At 30.8% G+C, this 22,798-nt stretch overlaps 1 protein-coding gene across 1 annotated transcript; it reads left to right on the forward strand.

The window, feature by feature from the left end:
* Positions 1 to 17,918: 17,918 nt before the first annotated feature.
* Positions 17,919 to 21,542, forward strand: LOC122595548 (transcription factor bHLH63-like). Its single transcript, XM_043767928.1, has 7 exons — positions 17,919 to 18,592; positions 18,707 to 18,925; positions 19,183 to 19,317; positions 19,439 to 19,510; positions 20,082 to 20,291; positions 20,537 to 20,639; positions 21,290 to 21,542. Exons 1-7 carry the CDS (start codon positions 18,164 to 18,166, stop codon positions 21,325 to 21,327), a joined length of 1,206 nt encoding a protein of 401 aa, XP_043623863.1. The 5' UTR covers positions 17,919 to 18,163; the 3' UTR covers positions 21,328 to 21,542.
* The last annotated feature ends 1,256 nt before the right edge of the window (positions 21,543 to 22,798 follow it).

A 22,798-nucleotide genomic window follows, 5' to 3' on the forward strand; every position in this document is an offset into this window, starting at 1 on the left:
TAATTACTCGGTTTATGATCAACAGCTAGCGCCCTAGCTACGATATCCATAAGTCGAATTTTTTTGATATAAATACGATATATACTTAGTCACGAGTAAACTGACATCGATTGACTGAAATGAGGATTTTCAAATTACGTACAAACCCCTCTCATAGGGAGAGGGACGAGAATGTGAAGGACTTTGTATGGGCAGTCGATCATGATATATTAATTAAAAAACTTCTAATTAAGTAAATACTCGTAAGAGGGGGTCACAAGAGTGGCATAAAATTTGGCCCCCATGAAGTTAAAGATGTCAGCATGTCATTGAAAATGTGACTGTCCAATCACCTAGCTACCATTGATTTTGTTTCACTATTATTGCTACAATTCTATGATTGAATGCTTGATTCAAATTTATATTTATTACTTCATTTGCTAAAATATGTTATTGAGTAATACTGAAAAGTGAAAACCGACTAGATAAAAAAAAAACACAAAAACTAACAAACGTGTTTGGTTTAGAGGTATTGGAAGTTAAAAAAAAAATAAGTTTGATCCCCAATACATTGTTTGGTTATAGTGAATTAGTTATGGGTTGAAAATGAGTGTCAAATCTAAAAAATAAGCAATTGTTAAATTTTTTTTTCCTTTCTAAAGTTTGTATGTATCTATCTTTGACCGAATGTTTATAGCAGGAAAAAACTAAAGTTGTATGTATTGTATGTAAGCAACTCAAAAAAGTGTTTATTATATGTAAGAAAACATACGTGACAACCATATACACGTGTCACTTGTCAGATTTTAATTGGCTGAAACGAAATTCTTACATACAATAAACATTATTTCGAGTTGTTTACATACAATACACACAACTTTAGTTATTTCATACTATAGACATTCGTTCAAAGTTACTTACATTCCAGGAAACTAATCCATTTTTGTATGTTCTTTTCAATCTATGGTATTTTTTAATTCCTTTTTAGGTCATTAAAAACTATCAAATTGTTGCATCTACATCATTTACGTTTTTGAACTCTGTTGATTATGATGATTTAGTTATTGTTAATTAGTTATGGGTTTAAAAATGAGTGTCAAATTGTTGGATCAGGGATTCGCTGAGGGACTCAGCAAGTGATTCACTCAGCGAGCTGTCAGCGAACTCGTATATCTGCAAGCACAATCTATCTTCAAAGTCTAAAGGATATGTTCAATGACTCATCGTCCAGTATTTGTAAGTCAAATATGAGCGGGAACTTGAAGAATAGAAGAATGGTCCCAAGGACACGTGTTGAAAGATCAAGATAAAGACATGTGACCTGGTACTAGTTCGGGGCAATGGAGTTTCTTTTTCATACCGCTTTTGGAAAGAAACAAGATGAAGGAAAGAGATCTCTGCAGATCTGATTGATCCACCAATAGATAGTTGACAACCTTCATGTGTCAACATCTACTAGAGTAGTTATGTGATTCCTTATCTGCCTATAAAAGGAATCACTTGACCTAGCCACAAAACTGGTTGGTGTGTTCCACAGTTTTACTTTATTCTCTCTAAGTTATTTGTTAAGTTTTTGTGTGTTCAAAAACTTAACATATTTTTCTGTTTATTGTTATTGTTGTTGTCAAACAACCATCCATGTTTTCATCGTTTAGTATGAAATACAAATAACTAAACAAAGTGCTTTACATCTCATCTCTATTCTTGTTATTTAGTATTTATATTACAAGTTATTTGTAAAACACAAGTAGTGCATTCGAGGACTTTCACAAATCCAAATATAAGCAATTTTTCGAGTGTTTTGTTTTTTTCTAAACGCATGTTTTTATGTATTTATTTGTATGTTTTTTTAAATCATCTTACATTTTAAATCTTTTTCAGGTCGTTAAAAGTTCTTAAAGTGTCTTATCTACATTATTTAGTTTTTCAAACTCTGTTAATTATGATGTTCAGGTGCTTTATAGATTCATTTAATTGAGCTAACATTGTTTATGTGGCTTTTAGCTATGCGTAGTGATTCCATCATCATATTCTTTTAGACGTATTGTATAATTGACTGTAACTTAATGTAACATTATTCTAGTTTATTTTCATTTGAAAGATTATATATCTAACAATAGCTAGTGGCTTCTAGTGATCATTGAGCAAACAAATGTTTCAGAAAATGATTTGAAAAATAATGCGTTTTTTTTCCAAGATTTACTAAAAATGTCAAGGCGATTAAGTTCGTTATATATCTGGAAAATGTCCCTCGGCTCAAATATCATGCACTTATTACTTATACTCTTTCCATGTCAATTTAGTTAATTGTCTTATTTTGACTTCATAAGTCTTTCTTTTACAACTTTGATCGTAAATACATTTGTTTATGTTATATAATACTTGATAAAAATTATATAAATATAAAATACATTTAAAACTCTATCCAATTATATATTTTATGTCAAATCTAATGTAACATAAATAAAAACTGAGGTCAAATTTTAAAAAAAAAATACACAAAATGTCAAATTAAAATATATGAATTGGCGGGACATATTTTTAAGCGAAAGAGAATGTGCATTGTTGCTAATCGCCTAATCTGCGTTCAATAAATTCAAATCATATAGTAATTAATCTAACATATCAACCAATATATATCTGTCAAACTTTTCAATCACAAATTTTGGTGTTGATTGATTGATTGGAAGATATAAGGTTGCTGTTTGATCGTTTTTTTTTTTTTGTTGGATTCTTCTTGACCAGTGTTAATCAACTGTCGAAGGCGGGTAACTTTGATCGTTTTTTTCGTTTGTCATTATGGCTGAAGACGGGAAATTTGTGATTGAAAAGTTTGACGGTTCAGATTTTAGTTGGTGGAAGATGCAGATTGAAGCATTACTTGGTCAAAAGGATCTGGTTTGTGGGTTGATATTTATGGTTTGCTACTGCTTGCTTGCTCATGTGTGTTTGTATTCTTTAATAATATGATCTTCTGTCAAACTTAATTTGGTCATCTATGTTGTTGGAACTACTTGGTACTTTTCATGTTATGTTGCATGTTTTATACGAGTATATGCTTAATTCTGTCGTTTCTAGTTACTACCACTTTTTACCATTAACTATTATTTCTCATTAATTATTATGCATCTTATTGCTGCTATCCATACTATATGAGTACTACTATATATATGTATGTATATAGGAAGGACACGATGGTTATTCCAAGTCAGATATTAGTTGTGCACGCCCAAGTCTTTGTACAGTTCTCGGGCACATCCTTAATTAATTTGGGGATACGTACTTTGCTTCATTTACTCTCAATATATAGACTGTTCAACTTTTTCATCCTCCTTTTTCTTTTGTCCAACGTTTAGAACCTCATTTTGTGGCCAATAAGATTCGAGGTTAAATTAGCTGTCGATTTGGTTAGTAGTACGTCAACCCATTAATAATCTTTCCTGACAAATGAACATGTGTACCCGAGCAATTTCAAAAAAAAAAAAAACATGTTAGTCACTTTGCTTGTGCCAAAGAATCGATGGTGATTGTTGGGGATCACAAGCTAAAATAGACCCAATCAAGGCCAAAGTAAGCAGCCACCTTGCTTCATGAGCGAATCGGACTTATGAACCCGAATGTACTTTTGTTACTCCTTTGAGTACAGGACTTTTGTAGAGATGAATCTAGTGAGTTGGCTTGGACTTTCTACTATACACACCCTATGATTCCATTGCCACCGCTTTATAAGAACTTTCCTTGGCTGTTGTCTTTTGCATAGGCTTAAGATAAGTCGGTACTGGCCTCTTTGATTATGGTAGCTAGAGAGTTAAACAGCTTTAGCTTCCGAGCATGGCGACATGGCTAATTAATGCTACTATTACCAGTTGGCCGTGCAAGGCTCTATCTTCAGACTCATCTCAGTTGGCCGCTTACCGTTCTCCCGTGAATGGGAATGATAAAAAGCCTTTTCCAGATGCTGGTGTTAGTTGGAATGGAGTTGGTTCATACGATACATCATTCTTCATCTCTAAACCAACTAGAATCGAAGACGGTTCTGGTTTATATTATTTCTCACTTTTATTCAATTTTGTATTGATCTGTAGGACAGCGATTTCATATGATTACTGTTTTTTGTTTCTTTTCTATGGCAGCCGTTTCTGCCACTCTTGAGCATAGTAAATACCAATTCATCTGATCTAGATCAGGTGTTTTTTCGCTGACCGAAAGAAAAAACACCTGAGTTAGGCAAATTCCGAAATTGATTAAATGGCTTGGCTGCTAGTGCTGGCTGTTGATTTCTATGACATAGCTACTATGCTATCTGATTCAATACTTCATCAAAGTACCACTTATTTTCATCGTTTAGATATATGTCAGTGGTAGCTTACTGCTTCCACATATGAAAAAATAAAAGTAATAATGTGCAAACATTATGTTATGTGCTCTTTGTGTAAGCATCTAAAGTTCCATTCTGATTGAGTTGATTAGCAGTATCCAGCAGGTTGTGAATTACATTATACAGCTTTGGAGATGCATATATTTCATTAGGTCTTGAGACAAGAGATAGTAACTTATATATATGCATGATGTATCTATGAGTGTAGGATGACACCGCTAGCTAGCTAGAACCCCGGGTTGTACGTGTCAATCAGTGAATGTGGTCACACACTTAATTTATTGTCCCAGATGTGAATGAACATGCACATGATTGAGTGCCATGGCTTATATATTTTCATTGTACGTGGCTTTTTTTCATATCTTAGCGCGCGTTTAGTTGGAGAAAATGTTTTTAAGTTTTCCATTTTTAGTTTTTTAGAAAATGAAAAGGTTTTTCATTTCTAAAAACCCTTGAAAATTTTGAAAACGCGTTCAAAATAAAAGATGGAGTTTTCATTTTTTCATTTTAGAAAACTAGAAAACATGTTCAAATTCACTTGTTTTCTAATTTTAGGTTTAGAAAATAGAAAAGTGAAAACAAAAACTGAAAAAAACAGTTTTCTAATTTTAGTGCAAAAGTTGGAAAAGAGAATTTTCATTTTCTAAGAAAACTTTTCTAAAAAATTACAATTTGAACGCGTTTCCTGTTTTCTATGTTTTCTTGAAAAATGAAAATGAAAAACAAAGAAGTTTTCTTAAACTAAACGCACCTTTCAAATCTCGTTTTCTTTTCTTATTTTTCAATCAGGTCACTGGGTGGGTAGTTGAGTACCAAGATAATCTAATTGCACTTGGAGTTGATGAGGTTCTGGCTCAAGTATGCATGTTCAGAGAGTGGTGTGTGATGGATCCACTAATGGATTCACATGTTGAGAGAATGCTAGCAACAACAAGGGTAAACTTGCAATGGTGCTATCTTCGATTATTTCACTACAGCATACAAGTGCTATTAATCAGGATATCCGTTATTTTCAGAAATATTTTAAATGGATGATCAATTATCAAGCTATGTACGTGTTTAATAAATGAGTTTTGCTAGTTATCTTTTTTCATCATCTCGTGATGTTCTCGCGTGTCTTGGTCCTATAATTAAAAAGATTATTAGGTTGATCAATTAGGACGATCCACATCGCTTTTTTGAGGGTAATCAGCAATAGCTAGTTCTATGTATAAATCGTTGTTTTTGATGATTATAAAATTCAGGTAAAATACATTTTCATACCTAAAATTGGATGGTTAATTCAAAATTTGAAAAAAAAAAAAGAATCTTAATATATACTATATAAGACAGTTGAACTAATGACTTATTAACCAATCAAATCGCTCAATTTTATCAAATTGACTCTCGCTTATGTCATCATTTAGATAGACTATAAATTAAAAATCCTAATAATAATTATCCAAATATATTATTATAATATTATTTATATTAATTTGTAGAAAAAGTCTCATTAATTTACACTTTTTTGTTTTACATCAACAATTTACACTTTTTAGCCCTCAACACTTAATCTATATTTATTTTTAACCATCAACTTGAGAGGATTTTTTTAAAATTTCTTAAAAACGTTACAAAAAGTATTCATATATTTTTTTTTAAGTTACAATTGTCACTCAAATCAAGAGTCCTAATTGTTATCAAAGAAATTGAAAACAATCATAATTGTTATCTAATTATCATAAAACAAATGATTGAAAAAGAGCTTGCATCATGACCACATACATATACTTGAATGTCAAGTATAAGATCACAAGTATAGTTATATTTTAACTCTTAACTATATATTAATAATAATATTACATTATGAGTATAACTGGTTTCAAAATCTTTTATAATAGAAAAATTATTGTAGCATATGCCTTGTGGAATGACTACGTCAAACAATTTCATCAATATGTCTCAGCTAATAATGACAGTGACGAACATGCGATTATTGTACTACAACTTGCACATTATAACACTTAGAATCATATATCTTCAAAATTATAAGATTTTATGAATTAAATGTATGAAGATCTAATATTGATAATATCGTAAACCCCGTGTCCAGTGTTGGACACTGGTCTAAAATCTAGTAATAATATATATTCAACGACCTTGGACCATTCGATTAAGTGATCAACAGGGTAGTTTTGCAATGCTACAAAATAAGGGCCGGCAGCCCACTTCTATTAGTCATAAAATAATGTATATGCTCCAAAGTCATGGTTTTTTTTGATTTGATACTGATCACGTACATTACCAAAAGTAACAACATATTATTCCATCTCATGCGTGAATAAAAAGTTTAGGCATGTGAAAAATAGTTCTGTTTTAAAATGCTAATTAATAGAAATATTCTATCATTTGTTCCTAATTAAAAATGAAGAAGACCTTCCAACATTCCGTATATATGCTCCTTCAATCTAATTTTGGGCAACAGTAGGTTTCAAGCTAGAGATGTTTTGGAATTTCTCTTTTCTTGGTTGAACTTAAGAATGTCTCTATGTGGATGTGAGATAATCTAATAAATGATCTCATGTCGACTTTGGGACATTGTTGGGGTGGCTACTATTATCCTGTCTCCAGTGAATAGTAGTTAACTCACTTTGATATATATTAAGAGCTTCATAATGTAATTCTAATAAATAAATTAAATAAATATAAAATAATCTAAAACAACTTCATCATACAAAATACTAGATAATCATTCATTACACTGGAGGTCATAGAATGATAGACATTCATATATATCATTGCAAACAAATTACTAGCTCTTGTAATTATTTAACTTTTGTTAGTAACTTGTTTGCAATGATACACATGACTAAGCTTAAGACTTCGTTATTTTTGTTTTAACAACGAATTTTATTAATATCTATGACCCCTTATAAAACATATTCAATTCTTTTATTTTAGGAAATTCAACACTTTTTTATACCCAAAATACCCCTATTTCTTAATTCTAATTCTCTTATACATCTTTTTTTTTAGAACGGCAGAGATAATATATTAATAAGATGGACAAACTAGCAAGTCACTAGTCGCCAAAAAATACAAATACAATTACAACCTGGAAAAGAAACAAAACAACAAATTCTAAACTCTACCCGAAACATTAACTGCGAGGACCTCAAAAGGAGTGAAAAAAACTCGTACCGTTTACCATAACGAGACACGAGAAAAAAATCCCAACCAATCAAGGGCCGATCTACCGGTTTTCACCTTGTGGTGTTGTTGATGAAGTCCCAACCATGTTTGGAGAGAAGGCTCAACCCAAAATACAAAACAACAACGTGTTCAGCTATGATCCCATGGATTCACAATCCATTCATTCCATACATACGAGTGCTTCCTATCACGAGTGGAAATCCATAAAAATGAGAAAGATACAATAGACATGAATGTATCGTTAGCATTAGTATATTTTTATACTATCTAATAAAAAAAACCCTTTTTTTAAATGTTATACGCGGAAATCATCGAAAATAACATTAATGATTAAATTACACTATCAGCCATTTATCTTTTAAAATGTCTTTATTAAACTTTTAAATCAATTACTTTTATATCAATTATCTACATCACTTGACGTCGCCTCCACTACCAACACTCGTTTTCCACACCGTCATCACCACGACCACCGTCGCATTGCGCGAGTACCGTGCTAGTAATAATATAAACATATAGGGCTACTGCAACAAATATAAATTAAATTCCATAAATAAATACTAGTGTTTTTGATCTTGTGCTCCCCAACCACTACTTACTATGAAAGGAAGGCCACAAAATGTTGTAACATTGTCCACATGGTATAATCCTCTTATCTTCAACAACTCATTTAACAGATACAAGATAAACCTCATCCGCAATTGAGAAATCTCTTTACAACTCATGTGCTTTTGTCTTTCCTAATCCTCTCTCTCCGCATTCAAAACTTTCTAATCTTGTAAACTCGCAGCTTATCCAATTATAGTATGAAATAGTGGCCTAGATATTTGTATCTCTTAGCTAAAATGATTATCTATATCCATATTATCATTGTATAAAGTTTCCACCTAATTTTTTCACATGTCTTAAATTTAAAGTTAAAAGGATTTTTAGGCTATTATATTAGGAGGATTAATCATTTTTCAATTAATTCTAAGACAATACCACAAAAAAATTAATAAAAGTTTTTAATATATTGTTTGGAAACCTGGAAACGATATGTTTTGTTATTGATGATGTATCTCTATATACGTTTGTTAAAATCTTTGACATATGAAATAGATATTTATTTAAAGGCAATACAAAAAAAATAGTTTTAATTAAAATACTATTTGAAAACCCAAAAGACAATTTTTTTTTAAAAAAAAAAAACAAGAAGTAACCCGTAATTACCTTGAAGAGATCCAATGTGATAAAATCTAAATATTGTTAAAAAAAAAAATAAAATAAATGTTTTCAATATAATTATTTGAAAACCCGAAAGGAAAAACATATAGAAAAAGAAGAAGCAACTCGTATTATAAAACCCGAACGAGATGCGATTTGACAAAAATCTGAATAAAGATACAGGTCATAGCATGGAAGAATAATTTACTATTCACGACCTATTCTATTAGTATAGTATATAACCATTATTCAAAACACATCTATTATTGTAATATATTTTAAAAGTTATCAATTATGTAGGTTTATGCAAGAAAAGTTATAAGTTGCTTTTACCCAACTCTAATCCATTAACAACTAATGTCATAACCTACAATTTATTTGTATTGTGTATTTTAACCATCTTCAGAATATATTGGTTAATATCCTGAAACTTTTATAAGATGCTCCAATTTTGAGCCCTATAAAGTACAATCTTGAAAATGGCTGAAGAAATGTTCGGGAATGACGACATGATATCCCAGTTAAGTTGCTTACAAAACAAAAAAGTTGCTTGCATATGAATAATAAGACTGCTTGAATATGAAAATAAAACTATATGCAATTACCGTTGTGTACCTTATACTCTTTGTTTGGAACTATCAAGTTTCATGAAATACAAAGTTTATATATTTGTAAAATATAATATACTCGTATTATTTATAACAAAGACCAAAATTTGAGAATTTAAGATAGTGATATTAGATGAACTAAACTAACCCAAATATTAATTTCTATAATTCCAACATTATATAGAAAAATAGGAAGTGGGAAGACATGTTTCAGCACAGCTATTAAATTCATGAGACTGCTATTGAAGTAGGCCATCCGCACACAGATACCAGGCCTCTATCATTGGGCCTACGGAATTCACGTTTTGAGTTTTTGTCAAGTCGTCCCTTTATATTTCGTCATCCTTATATTTTTTTTTTCTTTTGAAGATTGTTTACTTTAAATCTTAACAAATAATGTTATTAAAACTTGACATGTGTAATTCATTAATTATCTTTCTTCATATCTTTCTTTTATTTTTTCATGTGGCATGATCATGTGATAAAAAATTTTTTAAAAGGATTAATCATTTCTCATGTTGGGACATTGGGTATAGAGTTGAGACAGTCTCTTACACCAAGTAGAGTGGTCAGAGTTAAAAACTTTATGGTTATCTTGTATTTAGTTCGTGACCAAGTTTAGAATCCATATAAATATAACCTGCACAACATTATTGTAACCCCAAATAGTGACCATGAAACTAATATAATAATATATCTTTCTAGTTAATCCATTGAATAAACTATTCTGATCTTAATTATTGGATATATACTGCGTTCAGTTCCTATATTTTGATAGTTATGGTGTGATATTTTCACCCGGTTCCGTTGTTATTTGGGTCCTAGGTTCATAATATCATACACCAAAAGGCTTCCAAAATCCATTTTTCTTCTTCCAAAACCCCTTAATAGGGCTATTTATGTTTCAACACCTCTTGGCTCTATTTTATTTATTTATTTATTTTTTGAAAGGCACCTCTTGGCTCTAATACCTTATTGGAAAAACACCAACTCATCAAAGCGATATAATCAACAGTGCGAGTATCAACAAACACAAGCTAGTCACACACAAAAGTATATATCCCAAACATTTATAAACAGTATTACTTGACAGGACAGCCGGATAATTAAGTACTTAAGTAAAAATATGAGTTACAAAGAGGAAATTGTCAATACTATATATATATATATATATATACCTAATCTAGCCGACTTCCTAGCCATGAGTGGTACAGTTAAAAAAAAAAAAGTTTTCCAATTAAACTTATATCTTATGTTTCCTCATAAGGCCTAATATAATACAACTAACTATCCAAGTTTCTTCTAGCTAGCTCGATCACTTTTGAGATTCTTTAAAGGGCAATGCTTGTACGTTGCCTTGTTACAAACCCATATGATATCAATAAAAACCAATAATATATATATTATTGTTTTGTTTTATTTTTTTGTTATTTATTTTTTTTCTTATTTTATTGGTTCACATCAGTTTGTAAACATTGTTTGAAGCCTTGTAGCTAGGTATAACATTACTTTTAATGTGTAAGTCGTAATGATATATATTATGTGTCAAAGTAGAGCTTTTTTAGGCAGATATCATTTTGTATTTGTCTTAGTTTTAAATTAGCAATATACTCGTATATGTATATGGTTATGAAACAAACACCATCTTTGGTGAATTTGAATCAACAATGAATCTAGCTAGGGACTATATATTCAGTTTGTTACATATAAATACGGAATCTGTTTCAATAACGTTTGACAATGATTACGTGCTCATAATATATCTAAAATTTTGAGTTGTTGATGCATATATATATATATATATATTCTCGTGACATTAGAATCCCACATATCCAATATACAATGTTCGCCGTTACCAACGAGTGAAGCATCATGTTATTGATCATTACTGTACATGTAACATGTACAGATCACACGTAATTTACCTTACGTAAAATTTTATAATATTTTATATATTGGCAAAAACATTGGTGTTAAAATAATGCATAATAAGCGTCATGGGAATTTGTAGATGGTGTCACTGGCCCCCAATAAAAGATGCAGAAGTGCTGTATTATCTGGATGGACTTGTTAATCTAGTGGAATGGGGGCGTTCTTCCAAAGTTTCTATATATAGAAATAAAATATCGGATCAATATTAGTGATCAGAGATGGCTTAACGGTCAGGGGATCAAGTAATGTAATCGTTTATTATCTAAGTTAAACTTAACTTTTGGACTTTGGGTTAAATATCATTATATGTGGTACATTATTATTGGTTTCTACAATAATATCTGTATTTTTTTTATTACTAATAATTTAATAACATTTGTCAAACTATTTTTTTTGTCTTTTCAATTTACTTTAATTTATATGCTTATCACTTTAACATACAAGTTTTACCAAAGATAAACTTAATGAAATAATTTATAACACATATCATTTAACTCTTGAAATAACTAAACTATTATCAACTTTTATATAAATTACATTTACATGATTATCGCCACTACGCCGCTACCACTCGTCATCATTACCATCGTAGTCACATTGTGTGGAAATTAGTCGATCTAGTCTAGTATAGTAGGCTTGTTATGTAGCAGACTTGGCATCGCGCAAATCAAAATTAAAATTTGTAACACATCAATATATACTCGTATATTATATTCTACTTGCTCATAAACACAAAGGTTTTTAGTTTTTACAAATATGAGAAACTCAAATTTTTTGCCACCATAAAAGAATTTAAAAACTTAACCCAAAAAATAACAATACATCATCCATAAAAAATTAGTCGACCTATCATTTATTTCCACCACGTCGTTCCACATTTTCTAAAACAAGCTTATTTACGAAAAACGAAAATGAATAAATGTCATTAAATCTTTTTGTAATTAACAATCTTCTTTCACTTCTGAATTCCGTTATCAACCGAAACTCGAGTTCAAGCTGGAATAATTCTATATAAATAATAATGCGGTTCAATTCATCAACAGCTAACGAGCCAAACTCAAGTGTAAAATGGAATAAGTTGATATAATTACTCGGTTTATGATCAACAGCTAGCGCCCTAGCTACGATATCCATAAGTCGAATTTTTTTGATATAAATACGATATATACTTAGTCACGAGTAAACTGACATCGATTGACTGAAATGAGGATTTTCAAATTACGTACAAACCCCTCTCATAGGGAGAGGGACGAGAATGTGAAGGACTTTGTATGGGCAGTCGATCATGATATATTAATTAAAAAACTTCTAATTAAGTAAATACTCGTAAGAGGGGGTCACAAGAGTGGCATAAAATTTGGCCCCCATGAAGTTAAAGATGTCAGCATGTCATTGAAAATGTGACTGTCCAATCACCTAGCTACCATTGATTTTGTTTCACTATTATTGCTACAATTCTATGATTGAATGCTTGATTCAAATTTATATTTATTACTTCATTTGCTAAAATATGTTATTGAGTAATACTGAAAAGTGAAAACCGACTAGATAGAATGAGTGTTTGGTTATAGTGAATTAGTTATGGGTTTGAAAATGAGTGTCAAATAATCCAAAAAATAAGCAATTTTAATTTTTTTTTTCTTTCCTTTCTAATGTTTGTTTGTATTTTTGTATGTTCTTTTCAATCTATCGTATTTTTTTTATTCCTTTTTAGTTGTATCTACATCATTTACGTTTTTCAACTCTGTTGATTATGATGATTTAGTTATTTTTAATTAGTTATGGGTTTAAGAATGAGTGTCAAATCCAAATATAAGCAATTTTTCAAGTGTTTTATTTTCTAAACTCGTGTTTCTATGTATTTATTTGTATGTTCTTTTTAAGTCATCCTACATTTTAAATCTTTTTTAGGTCATTAATTAAAAGTTCTTAAAGTGTCTTATCTAAATTAAAAGTTCACGAGTGAGACATCGGAATTTTAAGTTTTCCGGTGAATTTTCCGACGAAAGTCAGCCGGAGAAGATGAAGATGATAACAACATAAAAGTAAATTTTAGTTTTCGTCCATGAACTTGTCATTTTTTGCAGTTTCAGTCCCTCATGTGTGTTGCACGTGTCCGACTTAACGGCTGAAACTTAATGACGTTTGGCGAGAGACAATGATTGAAATAATCTGTCAACTTTAAGCTCAAAATTGTAATTTTTCAATTAAGAGACGAAAAATAAAAAACATGCTAATTTCAGGTTACTCAAAATTCAAATCATATACTCCGAAGTAATTAATCTAACATATCAACCAATATATATCTGTCACGTGTAACCTAACCCAACCCCATGCCCCACGTGAGAGCTATGGAGGTTAAGGAGTCGGAGCCTCCTGCCATCCAGTGGACCACGCCCCCATATCTATGATATATTCAAATCCATGTATGCATTCAATTTAAGTAGGATGTCTTCTTTTTTGGAAAATTATGAATCGTATATACAGTATACGAGTATATATGATATATCTGAGATGATTTGTACAAATGTGCATAAATTTTTTCTACACGTACATGAAAGTTGATACATAACATAAATGTATACTACTATACTGCATAATACATATGTTTTTATCGATGTTTAAAGATTTTTGTAGCGATCATTATCTATGTAAACGGAGGCAGGAAATTTTTTGCGAGGGGACAATTTTAAAAATTGTTTATCATACTTATAAGAGTTGTATCCGATAATGAAAAAAAAAAAGAGCCTAGCTCAAAAATAGAAAATGGACTCTCAAAAGAATTTGTTATCTACATCGGGTTTTTCACCCATATTTAAAAGTACTAGTTTTTTTTTATTATATAATAACCATGTATCGAACAAGTTCTTATTAAATGAAAACGTATTCAATCATATAATGCAGGAAACTCAAAAAAATATACTTCTTTGGATATAATTAGCTTTATATATATATATAAATTCTCTACATTATGATAATTATAATTAATTGTTTGTGATATATATATATAATAAATTGAAAAAAATAAATTTTCTGTAAACAATTTCACTATAATGTATTACACATTTACATATCTTAATATCCAAACAACCAAAGTATTTTTTAAAAATATATTTCATTCTTTCTATTAAAAATGCAAACAGCTCGAGTTTTTTTAAATCTCTCGATGACAAAATCTATCTTAAAATTAATGTTCGATGATCAATGACATCTAAATAATAAGTTTATGATAAGTAGACAACAATGGTAACATTTGTATTTATTTCCTACTCTTTTTTTTTACTTAAAAAAAAAATTACAAATATACCATTTAAATTTTAAAAAATTACATTATACAAAAATTAAAGTGGAAACAGCTGACCCCACTGCCCCCAGCTGGAGCCTTCCCTCCTATGTATATTGACTTTATATGTTATTTTTTATTTTATTAAAACAATACTTGTGCAATGTTAGGGTCAAATAGATTATGCTCGCCTTTGAAGATTTTTTTTCCCGTGATCGTTTTATTATTAGTATTAGGACGTTCCATGGCTTTTCGTTTGCTAATGATCAGGAAAACTTGATGTTTATTTATCAATTAATAGAATTGAATTTGTAAACCAAAATAAAAAGAAGTTATTACTAAAATCTAAATCGGCATATATTATGGAATCTAAATCGGCTAATTATAATGGAATGTCTAACATTTTTCTTCTTTTTATCAATTTTCATTGTCAATAACTAAAAGTAACAATTAAGACAGTGGTGTATTAGTCAAGTGAAACAAAAATATTTTATTTTGAAGTTATCAATATTTTCTTATAATATTTTTGGGTATAATAATTGTTTACCATTCTTATAAACCACTATAAAAATTGTTTCATTTGTTCACACTTTTTTATTTCTTTATAATTGGGTTTAACAATTTCTACACATTTTTATTTCTTTATAATTTTACACATAAAAGCGTGACAAATTTTTTTATTTATTCACACTAACTAAAAGTGTGGACAAATACAACATGATTTGTACCATTCTTATAATTTGTATTATTAAATTAACTATTAACTATATATGTTAGTAAAGACATTAGTTAAAAAAAAAAAATAGTAAAAGATTCTGTCGAGTTAGGTTAAACCAATAATAACGGGTGATATGTCTCGAACAGATGTATGTGTCCCAAGTAATTTGTAAACATGAATATAAATCTCATTAAAAATTAACTATTTTTTTTTTTTAAAACCAAGACAATGATATACGAAATTATGAATTCTCTTAAATCTCTTTTCTAATATTACCTTTTAATTTTTTCATATATAATTATGTTGTAATTAAAAAAGTTATTAAACTATTTTATTAAAAAGATTTATCATCTTCCAATTGGTGAAACATAAGGCCTTATCCAACATCTATATCCTCACCATTTTATCAACATATATATTTCCTCACCATTTTCTCATAAACAAGGTTGATATTTTTAGGTGAAAACATGAGAAAAAAGTTAAGGGTTGAGAAAACACTTCGAGTTAAGTAAAGACTAGATAATAATATAAAAAAAAAAAAAAAAACTTCAAGTGATGTCAAAATGAAGAATGTTGTATATACAAACCTTTATTTTTTTTTTTATAAAAAGAAAGAACACAACCAATATTCATTAGATGCATATTCATTGAACATTAAGCTAGCTGGTACCATTTGTGTCATCATAAACTAGTGGGCTCTTATATCCACTTTGACCTGATAAGCATCCCCAATACCATTATTTTACAATCCCAACTATTTTTTTTATTACACTTAAGGAAAATGTTATATGATGTTATTCTCCTTAAATTTTATGGTTTGTGAGGAGAATATCATTTAACTAGATAACTAGCTCATCATCCCAGTTAATACCCGGGCATATCATAGATATTTAGGTAATGAGCATACAAAATATATATACAAAAATACAATACTACTTACATCTTTATAAAAGTTGACAATAAAAATAAAGAACCGTAGAATCGTTATTATGCCACAATTGAAAATTCTAAAATAGGTGACTAACACTCAGACTAAAATGTTTTTACGTAGGACATAAACGTAAATGTGTTGATCAAATAGATAGTAATTATACATCTTACTTGTACTTCTTTTACTACACCATAATACGAATGTCTAACTATCATTATTGAACTCATACTAATAAACACAAAACATATATAATTAAGAAAACAAAACTAAATTAAGTACGTAACACGTGTTTTTTGAAATCAAATTTAAATTGCAAAAAATGATAATGATCAAGTTAAAAGGAGAATGAAAATAAAAATAATGAGATGTTATTCTTAAAAATTGATATTAGATCTTTAAAAATATGTTATTTTACATTAAGTTTGATATTTTTCGAGAAACTTCTTAATGATGGATTAAAAATGAAAATTTGATTTAATGTCATAAATACATCTATATAAAAAAGTTAATTGATAAAAAAAACTTTAAATATCTTACGTAAAATTTTCCTTAAACATAATGATATAATCAAAATCTTGTTTTATTTATATATAAAATAAGATATTAACATCATATAAGTTATCCCCTTACACTTATATATGAGTTAACTAGCCATTTACTTAAAACTATAAAGGGCATGACAAACATATAGAGTTGTTTGCCTCCTTTAAATTATGTATATATGTACCATATACATATGGACTATGGTATCATTGAATATAAGAATTTTAAGATATAAGATCTAAAATTCTTACAATAAAAAAGCAATCATTTGAGTGTTGAAAATTCTATCGTATATTCGTATATGTATGTATTCAGCCACGATGTAATCTTTTGATACATAAGAATATATGTATGTATCCATGAGTTGTGGCATTATTTAGGCCTCTATTTATTAGAACCCTCTTCTAACCCGCGTCTAACATTATTTATCTTTTCTAGACACACCAAGAACACCCTTCCTTATAACCCCCACTTCTAACAATATTTATCTATTATTTTAACACTAAATATAACACTATAACACTAAATTGGGCCCCTCACCTCCACTTTCTTGCGTCTAAATTTGGAAGCCACAGTCGGACGCGGTGCTAGACACACGTAGTGCTACTAGGGTCTTGGTCTTTCGCTGTGTCGGACGCGCGTCTGACGCGGGCTAGAAGCCTTATAAGGACCGACCTTATTAATGCATGAGAATTGTTATATGGTTAATGAAAGTTCATATGTACAAATAGATAAGATAATGAAAATATAACCGTTGATAATTAACATAGAAAAATGTTTATCCAAAAATAGGTCGAGGTTTGAACAAATATCTTTATCTATTTTAACCATTGCTAGATTCATCCAAACTTTATAATTAGAAGAAGAAAAAGAAAAGAAATTTTTAAAAAAGGAAACTTGGATGTTGGGCAGGACATACCCACGTGGCAGTCATGTCATGAGCGGGCCCATTGCCCATGGGCTCTCCTTGTAGTGGGCTATAGTTTAGTTTTCTCTCACATATATCCTCTTTTTTATTTATATAAATTTATTCCGGCCACTTGTTGTCAGCACTCCGGCAGGTGTCACTTTCCGGCAACTTTTCCTCACTAGTATATATTGATACCCACCCACCCCCACTCCCTTTACTTATCCTTACATTTTCAAAAAAAAGATAAACACCACTTTGACGTACAAAAAAAGCTCTTTTTTTACATCAAAAAAGAGAAGCAAAAGCATATTGGTTTTTTTTGAGAGGACGTGAGTTTGGCATGTAAAATATAGTACTACTACTACAAACTTTACCTAATCATTTCATTACATTTTACGTACACCCCCACACACACATTACATACAGTTTTCGACATTCACATTTTTCACAACACTACAACTAGTCTAAATTCTTTGATTCAGAATGAATACCGAACACAAGCCCGAGTTGCAAAACGTTATTGGAAACGACCCGAGTTTGCTTGAAAGACAACAAGCAAGGATGAAATGGCAACAACAACAACAGCAATGTTTTTATAATGGGAATGATCATCATATGCAAAACATGTTCACGATATCTAATATTATAGATATCGTGAAGCCCGACCCAGGGATATTGGACGAGGGTTGGGCCGGGTTTGATGGTGTTGCATATGATGATCATCATCAATTGGGTTATAATAATAATAATATTGGGTATATGAATCAAAACAATGTTGTAAATGTGACACCATTAGGAGTAGTGGATCAAACATTTCCACGTGGCAATTCAGCTTCAGCTTCAGCTACTACTGCATCTGTTTCAGTGTCACCTAAGAAGAGAAAATCAGATACTAAGGGTCAAAGCCTACAGGTCTAGTCTTTTTCTATTGTCTTTCTGTTTTAATGTTAGGTTGTTTTTTTTTGAAAAGTACATTTATAGTTTATTTTTCACTAATTTAACAACTTTGATGTGTGACACTTTCAGGTAGTTACTACTGAAAAGGAAAAAAAGATAAAAGGGTGTAGTGCTGAAGAAGGGGATTCCAAAATCACACATCAAAATAGTAACAATGACACCAAAGAAGCTTCTACAAACACTTCATCTAAGGATAAATCCAAGGTTACCGAGGTTCAAAAACCGGATTATATTCATGTCCGTGCACGTCGTGGTCAAGCAACCGATAGCCATAGTCTAGCAGAACGAGTATGTCAACTCAACCGATTATAACTTAAGTAGATTGTGTTTTGTATAATGAAAACTTTTTGGCAGCTTAATTGTTTACTTAATACTAAAATAAGCACTTTTTAGTAACATCTTTGGTGCTAAGTTTAAATGCACTTTTTTAAATAATTACTTTTAAAATAAAAAATTATGCAATTCCGAACAGAACAGCCTCTTAATTATTATTTCGTCATCAAGATGTTTATGACTAAAATCTGATTATGACAATACATATATAGGTAAGAAGGGAGAAAATAAGTGAAAGAATGAAGTACTTGCAAGATTTGGTACCAGGGTGCAACAAGATCACAGGGAAAGCTGGAATGCTTGATGAAATTATTAACTATGTTCAATCCCTTCAAAAACAAGTAGAGGTAAGATATATGACGTCTTATATTTTTGGAACTTATATCTGTAATTTAGAAAAGGCGACCATATAAGGAGAAGTTAATGAATAAGCTCCTGATATAATTTGTATAACTTGATCTCCAACAGTTCCTATCCATGAAACTTGCTAGTGTCAATCCGGAGCTAGATTTCAACATCGATAGTGTATTCTTGAAAGAGGTAAGAAAAATTCATGATTTTAGCAGAACGGAGGTGACATTTATGACCAGCATACTTGTGAATGAGATTCGGGTTATGTTTTTTATCACCAAAGGGTCAAACCAGTAAAAGTAATAGCTTAATAGAATTTAGGATTTTCACATTTTGTTGCTGACAACCTTATGTCATTAACGTGCATAAACTAGTTGTATTTTCATCATTAAGTTCAGGGGTGAACTTTTGATATGAGAAATACAAGTTTTTTTATGTATGCTGAAGGACTGTACTTAGCGCAGAAATTGAAGTTCCTCAATTTGTTAAAAAAGGTCAGATTGTTACAAGAATCAAGATTCTTTCAAAGTTCATTTTCAATATGGTAGGTTATGTCAAGTGTCTTGTGAAACAATTAAACTTTTGTACACACCCCAACTATTTATTAGTAGCTTAAAATTTTTGACAATACCAAAGAGTCTTTGTTTTGACCCGTTACCCAACATGTCCACCCTGCCCATTTTGTCACCTCTAGAACGTGATTTCCGAAAATTTAAAGTTAGTAGTATATTAACAAAACTTTTGTTTTTAATATCATTAGATGTTTCAATCCACAACAAGCGAATTTCCAGCACTTGGGTGTTCTTTGGAAAGGGCCAATTCTGCATATTTTCAGTTAAACACATTGGATCAAGTCATGTCGTATCCTGGACTAGACGTGGGAGTTCATTCTGCAGAAATGGCATTAAGAAGAAATATTAGTGCGCCAATATCTATGCCCGAAACATTTATGGATTCATCTTGTTTCAATGTAATTTCTTCTGATCCTTTCACTTCATTCTTTCAACTAACTCTTTGACTGATATAAACAAGTCAAATATTTGTACTTTGCGCATATAAATCTTCACCCGAATAACAACGCAGAACCATATGATAAAACCATAAAGACACAAAGTACAATTACAAAAGCGGGCCAACGTTACCGTTTTGGATTAGTCCATTATATCCCATAAAGTCATAATTTCTTACCAATGATCAAAACCTTTTTTGTAACAGCAAATACAGCCAACTGCACACTGGGATGCTGATTTACAGAATCTGTACAAAATGGAATTTGAACAAGGAACATTGATACCATTTCAATCCCATCAATTCACAGGTAAATTGTAGTGAACTAAAAGTCTTTAAAAGTCATAGAGAAAATTATGCCAAATGAAACATTATACTTGCAAGATAGTGACCATTGAGAGACCCACAAAAGTTAGAATGATTTTCTATAACAATAAATGGGGTCCAAGCTCAATAACCAAGAAAGTTGCATAGTAGGTATCTTTCTTTATCCCTGTCTTCCACCAAAAATGATTACAAACATTGGGTCCGCTAGGCTTTAGATAACCATAAATTGCCCATTTTGATTCATAAAAGAAAAAACAGTAAGCTAAGAAGGCGTTTGGTTAGTGAATACGTTTGGACGTATGAAACCCATTCTCATGCTAACCAAACAACACAATATGAAACCCAAACCCATACCTCTACCCAAACCCCCCATCAAAACGCATCATAACTTGTGGAAAATGTACTTCTAGCATTGTCATAAAGGGTCAATACATAATGGGGTTCTCGTCAAAACAACAACAATACCCAATCTGGCCATGGTCAGGGCATGGGGAGGTAGGGAGTAGACAAATATACTTCTACTCAAGGATAGAGAGACTACTTTCAGAGAGCTAGTCATAAACATTTTTTTTGCTAACCGTTATATACGGTGCAAAAATATAACCTAATGGTATTTACATGTTTATTTATCAGGTTCAAATGAAGGAAGTAATCTGAAGATGGAGATGTGATCAGTTGAAGGAATTTTTGTGGCATAAATTAGACCGGAATGTTATTGATCCTTATTCTTTACTCATTTGCCAAAGTATATATATATCATATATGCAAGTATGAATACTGGCATTGTAGGAATAATAATTAGAATATAGAATGCATATTACAAACACGATTTCCACCTTATGTTTGCAGAATGTATGATACAGATAAGGTTATTTAAGATTTAGTATATCAACAAACGCAGGGACCAAGAATATGACATAATTTATAAATTGACTTCAACCATGATCATAACCATTCTTAATATGGTGGTCCAATATCACAATTGGCCTACAAACTGCAACTTGCATGAACATAAAAATAATTCAGCAGTGAAGACTGCAAGATATTATTGTGAAAAGCCACAATATCTACAAAGTAACCCATAATTGGATAAAGGGTCGATTTGGTTAGTGGGATTACAAAGTAACTATATTCATTGAATTCAAAAAACAGACGACAAGCGCACTTGTGTAAGGCCAATTAACAGAAACCCCATTGAATATTATACATCTGAACCAGGTTTCTCATAATTCACTTAAACGGGCCATGGTTTAGATCAAACATTAGCCAATATGATCCGAATCTGACCCATGAATACAGCTACCTACAACCTCTCATCCATATTCCATAGCATCAAAGAACTCAGGGAACCTAAGTGCCCCTAGCAAGCGACAACTCAAAATTAAACAGACAGAAACCAGCCAGTGAGTTGTATAGGTTCACTTTTGGGACCGAAAAAGACATACCGTGAAATGAATGATGAGAGATCTCATTCTTGAAAGGGCCACAAGTGTAACCCTTCATTCCCTTATTCAGCCAATCTAAAACTTTCAGATAATTAGTTATCCCATAATTATCAAACCATGATTATATCAAATGTAGTTAGTTTGAAACTCGATCAACACTAAGAGCTACTACTCTTAAGTCCTAATGTGGGTAGTGACTAGCGCGTGCAGCCACGATCCTAAGATAAAAGATCACTATCCTTATTAATTATACTTAAATATATCAAAAGACAAGGGGGACCATGAAAAATGCCTATGAGTTTCGCTGCATATAAATGGTCTTAGGGCGTCAAAGACCAGCAGCTTTCTTTCGTTTTCTGGCCATATGTAAAATTGACGGGTGAATCCGGCCTCATCCACAGCAAGATCTTCTTGATTTTGTTTCCCTCATCCGATGGCGATATACGATATTACTTTTTCTCCTTAGGCCCACTTCAACAGGAACAGGTTTATTCCTTCTTGAAACCATTCAATTTCTCCACTTCATATAATGCAGTTGCAAGAAATAATTTCATATAGAAATAACATTAGAAGATTCTCTAGCCAAAATGTGGATATCAGTCAACCTCTCAAGTGATACTTTTAGGACCATTTCTTTTACCATTTTGATCCTGTGTTTCATTAGCATGTCTCATTCAGCTTTAGCAGCAACTACTGA

The sequence above is a fragment of the Erigeron canadensis genome, chromosome 4 (assembly GCF_010389155.1).
Source record: "Erigeron canadensis isolate Cc75 chromosome 4, C_canadensis_v1, whole genome shotgun sequence".
NCBI classification, from domain to species: domain Eukaryota; kingdom Viridiplantae; phylum Streptophyta; class Magnoliopsida; order Asterales; family Asteraceae; genus Erigeron; species Erigeron canadensis.